The 9,666-nt window shown below is 33.2% G+C and overlaps 1 protein-coding gene across 1 annotated transcript; it reads left to right on the top strand.

Annotated features, from left to right (window-relative positions):
* On the top strand, nt 3,620-5,212 carry LOC107645993 (transcription factor MYB61). The gene is made up of 2 exons (XM_016350160.2): nt 3,620-3,910; nt 3,998-5,212. The coding sequence occupies exons 1-2, from the start codon at nt 3,778-3,780 to the stop codon at nt 4,984-4,986; spliced, it is 1,122 nt and encodes a 373-aa protein (XP_016205646.1). The 5' UTR covers nt 3,620-3,777; the 3' UTR covers nt 4,987-5,212.

Genomic DNA, 9,666 nt, shown 5'->3' with positions numbered 1-9,666 from the left:
GGAAAAAAAAAAGAATTAAATTAATTAATTAATTAAATATATAAGATAAACTTAGAAGCGCATTATGAGGTATGGAGATTACAGGCATCTTATATTGTTATCGTTGAGGAGTATAATTTATAATTAAATTTTGCATGATGGGTTGAATTAGAACATGGCTTAGGCCATTGGAATCACAATGTCAGAACAAAGAGACAGGCTATCACAAGAAAGACACCAATATTAATTAATATCGTTTATATTAATTAATTATATTCGGAGGTGAAGATACTTTTAATTTCTTTTTTTCTCAGTTTAGAACGTGTCCATGATAATGAAATATGCACTTGATGACAAATTACGAGTTTGGCTGCTTCTATGTCATGAATAACCTGCAGAGAATATTGTACAATTTGTGCCATCTCGGAAGGACAAACCAAATGTTTAATTTATTTTATTTTATTATATATGTTACGTTGTACAATGCACTATATATACTATTATTATTTTATTTCAGTTTCCAATTCCAAGAACCTTATAGTTATAGCTAAGATTTTTTTTTTCTATTTTGAAATGATTGAAACTTATGGTTTGGAATTGACCATTTTACTAGCGATCAATGATCATGTCCTGTTGTTAGCTAGCAATAACAAAGTAACTATTTTGTGACATAACTAACTAACTCTTTTATTTAGTGTATTTTATTATTTTATTATTTTTTTGAGTTTCTTAAGCACCTAAACTCTCAAGTCTAAAGAGTAAAAATTAATTAATTAACCCTTTATTTTTTTATTATTGTTACATTACTTACATTGATGACACGAATATATTATAGTTTAAAGGGGATTGCCGAATTAAAGTTGACTTTTTAGGATGAAAAGTCATAAAGGTCATGAAGGAATGACATACATAGAGAGGGTTAGTTGCTTTAGTGATTTGCTTGTTGTCCCTAGAGAAAGTTAAAGGAATAATAATATAGGTCCTCCTCCCTTAGCCAAAAATTCGTTAATGAAGCATGTTCTTATCTTAATTCCCATAAAATTTTTATCTTTGTCTCGTAATCATTTGCCTATGCAATGCCTAGCTACCACCTATATTAATTATGTCTAATCATTTTTGGTCTCCCATCCTGTCCTAGTATTTTCAAAGTGCCAAACCCTTTTTATTTAATTTTCTCATATAGTTGGATCTTGTTCATGTTCTTTGTTATGCTTATAACTATTAATTGTGTAGCCTAAGCTAATTTAACGTATGCCTAGTTATAAGAGTAGATTTAATTTGCGGCCAATTGTATACGTAAAATAGTTTAAATATATTGTTGAACAATCATATGGCTGCAAGCTTCTGAATGATGCGAATGCATGGATCACATAGATGCTGGGTAATTTAGTAAAATATTAAAGTCGAGGGTGAGTTCACTACTCTTGTGTAATCTTTGTCACACATTTATATTACTATCTATAAAATTTATATATATTGAAAATAATAAATTTTTTTAGTAATTCTTTCTAATAATTAAAAAATTACGTGTATTTAATTATTATATTATGATACATTAGTAAAAATAATTATTTTTTATTTTGATTAGATAAATAATCATCTAAAAAAAATAGACATACCATTAAATGACTGTGTAAAATATTTTATACTGTCAGTGCATTAAAATTAAATTTCTACAAAGATATAAAAAATTGATTTTTATGTATTCACATAAAATACTAAATAGGTTTTTTTTATTTAATAGTTTCTTTGTTAAGTACTAGATGAAGTATTATTAGAAAATGTATCATTAATTACTCAATTGATCTTTTTAATTTTTGTTAACATGAGTTAAACTTTTTATGATTTAATTTTGTGAATGTAATCCTTTAAAGGTCAAGTTTGTTAATTAATCACCTCATCATCAACCACTCTTAATCCCATTATTTAGGTACATGGTTAAGCCTGAATAATATAATAATTATGTAAAAATATATTTTTGAGAGAATTTAACATTATAAAGTGATGGATTATGACATTATTAACAAGAAAACTGGAAGATGTCAAACATCTGTTTATAAAAAAAAAAATGTATTAAAAAAAAGAAAAGAATCATATTGTGATAAACATTCATAAATGTACATGACGCAATGTTTTGATCAATGATTAAGATTTCCATTGAAATAATCTACTACTTAAAGAAGCTAAATCCTTATTGAAAACTGCTTGCTTCAATATAGTTGCATTATTATGGCACTATGATATGCATATAAACATACAATACAGATGCCGTTAATTTGTATGATTAAGTTTTAAATCAAAGTTGTAGAAGTCCACATTTAATTAAAGGAAAAGGCACGTAATTTTCAGATTGCAAAAATGATGAATCATTTGGATAGTTGGTTGAAATGAGCTTAATAATTAATTAACTTCCTGGATGGCTCGGATGAGATGTGAAGATTAATTTTGTATGTTTATCCAAAGAATGAAACCTTTTCCAAATCATAACGGTTTTGAAAGAAATGATCCCTAGAAGCCAAAAAGAAGAGGAGGTGAATTTTGTAGCAAAAGTTAATCTTTGTCAAGAATAGGAAAAATGGTGTAGAGTTTTGGAAATATAAAGTATTATCATGAAAGGAAACTCAAAAGAAAGAACCTAGAGGAACCTTCTGTTATTATCTTGAATTTATTGCATCATACTTTCTTTGAAACACATTGCCACTCTCAGCCCTTTACTTATCTCCTCCGCAAGAAATTCATTTGTCCCCTCTCTCAAACCTTAATTATTTGATTTCTCTACTTGATAATAATACTAATCATCATCAGCATCATCTTCAAGGCGAACATTGAGACAAGAAGTGTTTGACAGATGAAACATGAACAGAATTAATATATTTTATATCTATTCTAACAGGAAAGACACAAAAATACTAATATATTAAATTTTGTATCTCTATCTTTTATCTTATTTTCAATATCTTATCTAATTCTTTGAGAAACAAACACAGCCCAAATTCCAATAATCCAAGTTCAATTCGTTCGTTCTTGACCCTCTCTCTTAGTCATCATATAGGAATGGAGCCATATTATGTTACTTCAACATTCATTTTGTCAATTATATTATTCAGTGAAACAACCAACATGTATAATCCGTTAACAAATCACTTCTCTAAAATAGAAAGAAGTATATATATATGATTATATTATATTTCAAAGGATTTGGAACCTTTCAATTTTGAATTTTATTTTAAAGGATAAAGTGTCATCTTTTACTATTTATTTCATAAATAGAATTTGAGAAAATATGAGAAAAAAATTATTTAAGGATGAGAAATCACACTTTACCCTCTAAAATGAAAATTCAAAATTTAGAGAATTAAAATTGATAGTTATATGATCTTACTTTTATACTAGTTTGCAAACAAGTAAGTAAATAATTTCTTTGAAATCAAAGCTTAATAACGATGGATGTAGATAGAGCAGTGTAATTGATTAAAAGGAAGAAGGTAAGGTGGGTGAAAAGTGAAAAGGTTATTTGTAGTAGGGAGGGATGAAAATAAGTAGCAGATATAAATATATTTATAAAGATATAGCTATCAACAAGATTCGATTCACTGTATTGTATGAAGAGGAGGGCATGGAGGGTTTCTTGTGGGACATTCCATGCATATACAAGTCAAAGTATATATGTGTATATATATATCCATTGCATTGAATCAGGGCCGTTGAAATTGTGGAATGTCCCGTGAGTGAGAAAGTGAGATATATAAATTGCATAATAGCAGTGTCCATTCACCCCCCTTCATTCTCTCTCTCCAAATGGGAAGGCACTCTTGCTGCTACAAGCAGAAGCTTCGCAAGGGCCTTTGGTCTCCCGAGGAAGACGAGAAGCTCTTGAATTACATCACTAAGCATGGCCATGGATGTTGGAGCTCCGTTCCCAAACTAGCCGGTATATATCTAATTAATTCATCACATACATACATACATATCATATCATATATGACATTGACATACATACATACATACATACATACAGGTCTGCAAAGGTGCGGGAAGAGCTGCAGATTGAGGTGGATAAATTACCTGCGGCCAGATTTAAAGAGAGGAGCATTCTCTGAGCAGGAAGAGAAGTTGATAATTGAGCTGCATGCGCTTCTTGGTAACAGGTGGTCACAGATTGCTGCACAGTTACCTGGCAGAACTGACAATGAGATCAAGAATCTTTGGAATTCCTGCCTCAAGAAGAAGCTCAGGCTAAGAGGGATTGACCCTAACACTCACCAACCTCTCTCTTCATCCCACAACAACGACAACAAGCAGCACCATCATCAACCATCAACCACCACTGACCACCCAAATTCATCATCCATCGACAACAATCATCCTCAACAGGAATCATCATCACTCTTCCTAGATACACCTACTACTACTACTACTACTACTACTACTTCTTCTTCTCATGATATCGTGGGCTACCTCTCCTTCACCAACAACAACAACAACAACATCTATGGAACAACACCAACCTCTCTTTGCTTCACACCAACCTCCGCCACTACTTCTTCATCTTCAGACCTCAATTCCGCTATGTTCACTTCACTTTTCCCACCACAGATCATGAAGCCTGCCGCTACAACCACTGAACCCCTCAATTGGGAAAGCAGCAGCTTCATTGATAGCACCAGCACCATAGCTTGGGGACAAGAATCCACTGCTCTAGAGGCGGCACAAAAAGTAGATGACATTAATAAGTGGTCTGAATATCTTAACAGCAACATCAACCCCTTCTTCCTCGCCAACAACAACACAATCACACTGCCTTCTCCTTCTATCTACACCACCAACGACGAGATCAAACCAGAAGCTTTCATAAATGTAGATGAATCCAATACCATCGCCTCCTGGCACCAAACCACCACCGGTAGCGCCTCAACCCACCACCAACCACCTTTTCAGCAGCCCTCAGATTTATACACCAAAGATCTCCACACTAGATTTTCACTGGCTTTTGGACAAACCATGTAAAAACTAATGCTATTAAGGCAAGGCGGTGCCCACATTTTCCAATCTCAACAAACCTAGGGTCAGAAAATTTGTCGCCACCTCCATCTGACCCGCAATCTCTGTGTGCTGTAAATCCTTTTCTTTTTTTTTCTTTTTTTTTTTTTAATTTTGTTTCTGATATTGTAAATGTGTCTGATACAAAAGAGGAGAAGAGAGAGAGAGTTATTATTATTATTATTATTATTATGTTACAGCAGTATAATATTATTTGTGATTGATTCAATTATGAAATTAAGGTTATTGTGCAGTCACAGATATTGAAAGCGTTATGTACCTTCAAGTTTCAGTACTACTTAGACTACTACAACTGTTGCTATCAAAGTCACGATGCGTGCGTTTATGTGCAACGAACTCAATACCCCAAAATCCTACCTGTTACTATTATTCTTACTTATTACTTCCATATATATAGTATATACTATGCTGAATTTTCACCCAGAATATAGAGTACACTCTTAATTAATTTTCTAGTAAAATCAATAAAAAATACAAAGAAGATTATAATGGAGTGAATTTTGTGGGTGGTGATGTAGGTAGTGTTTGTTTTCCAAAATGAGTGGCTATCGGTGTATTCTACGAAGAAAGGTTGTCTTAACTTTTTAGAGAATGGAAGGAGACGAGAGCTGAGATCGCATCCATCAAAAACCACAAAAAGAATATCAAAATTCAAATGGAAGAACATGGCCGGCTATCGTGTCTTTCTCTCCCTTCTTATTTTTATCTTTCAAAACACTTTTAATTTTGTTCTTTTATATGCCACTTCACCTATGTCAAATCAAAATACTTACTTCTAATCAAGGTTCTGAAAATCAGTTGTAACCGGCCGATCAAACCACAAACCAATGACAAATATGATTTGAATAGAAAATAAAATAAAAAAATTAAAAAAAATCAAAATTAGACTTTTAAAAATCGATCAACCAAATCGAATTGGAATTTGGCCAATTTTTTTATTGTCAAAAACGGCACTGTATGGAACTAAGGAATCCTAACCTAACCATTAGTCCATTACTCATCCACAACGCCAAAGCCAAAACGCGCAGCTCCATCCTAGCGCTCTCTTTCACTTCGAGCTTTTCCTTCTTCTTACCGTCATCGAGCTGCTCCTTTGCCGCCGTCGCAACTTCCTTTCTTCTCCATCGTGCAGCTACCGTTTGAGCTTCGAAAGTCGAAATCATCGTCGCCGGTCTCGCCTCCAACCACCGTCACGCAGCCACTGTCCTATCGGTGTCAGCTCTGTTCCACGGCGTCAACCATTATCTTGTCAATTGTCCCCGCCAGCTCTGTTCTGTTCTAGCTTCTAGTCCTAGGAATTTTTTTTAAACAATAATTGTTGAATAATTGTTGTTAGTTAATCTATGAATGTTGCTGTTGTTACTGGTTTGAATCATTATTGAATAGTTTTGAATAATTTTAACTGTTGAGATTATTATTGTTATTACTGTGGTTTATGATTGTTGATGATATTCTTGATTCTATTATGCTTACTCTTATTTTGATGTAGTTTCTATCTTTTTGAACAATATAATCATGTCAGTTTGGCATGTTATTTTTTGTTTTAAATCACTGCTGTTTATTTTAAGTTCAAATGAATAGTGCTCAATTGTAAGTTATGACATTTTTTAATCAATACTAAGTTGAGATTTTGTGCATCTTTCTTGAATTAAAATGGTTGCAGACTTTTATACATATTTTTGTTATATTTTACTTTGTTGAATTACAGTGATAAAAACTCTAAAAGGTTATGATCAGTTGCCTAATCTTATCCTAGATGAAGCTGTAGAGTTTCTAAGAGGTAACTAATAGGTGGATCCAGTTTCTTTATTTATGAATTTAATGATTTATCGTGTATGTACTTATGAAACTTTGACTTTGTTATCATGCTAATGACTTCACTTGTAATGTAACTTTCGCATTATTGCATCTTATAATGAAGTTTGATAAGGGCAAAGAATATGTGCATTTAGTGAAAATTTTTTCATTTATTTTAAATGAAGGAGTAAACACCTAATTTGATTCTTGTCCATTTTTAAATAGGACAAGGCGATCCCTATCAATAAATTACACTCGATTCGGCCCTTGTCTCTGATAAAAGTAAGTCAAGACGGCCCATCCAATATAATTCCTCATCAAAGCTAATAGAAAAGCTTTACATGGCATTCACTTGCTCAGAGTTAAGTGCCATGTTGGCTTCGAGAGAATGGACATGAGTCGATTTGTTTCCCTCCACTTTTCAAAAACGACACCGTTTTTGGATCTACCCAGAAACAAAATCTAATTTTGGTGGGTAATTGCACCCTAAGCCTCTCCTTACTCTCTGGTCTGCGAAATTGGAGACAAACCCTAGAACAAGATGAAGTTGGAAATTAGAGGTGATAATTCGAGTTGCAACATGGACTCAAGTGAGAGCGTTGGGATTCGGAAGAAGAAGAGATGGTTCTCCTCAAAGTGCTATTGTGGGTCTCATGCTATTCAATTCATGTCTGGAACTGAAAACAATCCAGATAGATTATTCTTTCGTTGTCCTTATTTCAATGTATGTTTGCTTTAATAATGTGTTGATTCTAGATAGGTTTAATAATGTTCAGGTTTAATTTTGTACTCACTGTTAGTTTTACAGACTTAATTCATATTGTAGATTACAGAAGTTCATTGCTCATTCTTTGCATGGTTAGATGATTATATTGATTCATTTAATGAGTATGCTGGAAAGACAGTGTTAAAGGAGATATTGTTACAAAAGTAGAATCCGTTTGAAGGACAGAGTGATACAGTGAATGACAAAGTGAAAGAGTTAGAGGATAGGTTGATTGGATTAGAGAATGAATTAGAGTAGTGTAGATTAAAAATTAGTGAAAGTACATGTCTGGATTTTGGATGTGATTTTTTTGCATCATTTCTTGGTGGGGTTGTGATTGCTTGCTTGTTCAGGTTAATTTTGTGAAAAAATTGATGTCCTAACTTTAGTTACTTGGGGTTGTTTGTAACTTAAAGAAGCTAAATAAATCGTCAAAAAACCAAAATAAGTAGCCAAACTACCAAAAGAATAAAACACACTTCTTTAATTCCTATATCATTATCACAACTTCTTCGGAGGCCTGAGTCTTGGAGGCCTAAAGCCTGATATTGGCACAAATTTCAGAAGCCTTGATGCAGTTGTTAAACTTGCAGCAGCTATTGTCTCGGCAGATATTATGTTTTCTGTGGTTCTTGGAGTTGTTGTACCAACTACTAGCTCAGTGCATTGATTCTGTGAGTTGTGAGGCCCAAGTTGTTGAGCTTGTGAGGACTGAGATTTGAACCATAAAGTTAGTCTTGAAGTTGGTATAGGTAGGGGTATATAACATAGAGTTATATGCCAAATAATTTGTTGCTTTTCTCTAAATGTTGTAGGATTATTGTTGAAGTTATATGTTGCAACCTGTTATAAGTGGTGAAAATTGACAAGACAGTGTGTCAACCTAATTGATCTGCATAGAGTATTCATTCTTTAATAATTAAAATAATGAATATACTACTTCCTCAATTTGGGGTGCAGATTGTGACAATGAAATTTCTTCACTCTAAACTTGGGCTGCTATTTCAGGTCTTGTAGACAACTTAGGAAATTTTTTCTTAACTTTTCTTACCTTGATCTATATTCCATAATCTATTTAGGCTTCAAATCATGTATTCCATAGCCTGTTTAGACTTCAAATCAGGCTGAGTAAGTAGCCACTTCACCAATTTTGATATTACCATGCCTATCAACTAGGTTGGAACCATAATTCCTAACACAATTGTACTTATTCACTAGGGTCTTCACTTGATAACTACCTTATGCACTGTTCCAAGAAGTCAGGATCAACTAAGGGCACTACTCGCCTGCACATGCTGCCCTAACCCTCTTCTTTTCATTATTGAGATATACCACATCCTTTCCTTCAAACACAAAATAGTCTTTCAGAGTATTTTTGAAACTCTCCCTTGTAACAAATGTCTGCCCAACCTTAAATTCAACTTCTCCATACTCTGTTTCCTCATTGAATGCATCAAATGCAGTCCTTCTTTCATCATCATCTAATATTAAACTATTAAATGTTTCACTTTCATACTCATATGGCTTCTCATAATCAGAATCTAACTCAACTCCATTTCTATCTTTTGTTGCACCCACCAAATTTTTTTCTAAAGTATTTTCAGGCCCATCACTACTCCCTATGTCAAATGCATCACCCCATCCAAATTCACATTATCTCCTTCATTCTTTTCGGCTCTAAAAACATGTGTCTTACTCCTTCCAGAATACTTCTTTAAATCCTTTTTTTTTTTGCTGTCCTAGGAGAAAGAATTGGGTCACTTTTACTTGGTTCATAATGATCATTTTTTTAACTTGGGCCAATCTTATCTACAATTTTTTTTGCCAGCCTTATCATCTTTCACCTCAGTATTTAGGCTCAGAGTAGCTCTTTTTCTTAGTGCACCCATCCTTCTCTTCTTCTTCAACATCTCATTCTTTCTTTGTTCCTCAATGTCTTCACTATTATCTGCATCTTCATATCCAGGAGGAGGATGCTTGTAAGACTTATCTTCAATTATTTTATATTCATCACCTGAAGATGATGAGTCACTCAGAATAACATTCTCAACTTGCTGCTCATA

Source organism: Arachis ipaensis, chromosome B06, assembly GCF_000816755.2.
Source record: "Arachis ipaensis cultivar K30076 chromosome B06, Araip1.1, whole genome shotgun sequence".
Classification (NCBI taxonomy): Eukaryota; Viridiplantae; Streptophyta; class Magnoliopsida; order Fabales; family Fabaceae; genus Arachis; species Arachis ipaensis.
This window is presented reverse-complemented; position numbering and strand designations above follow the sequence as displayed.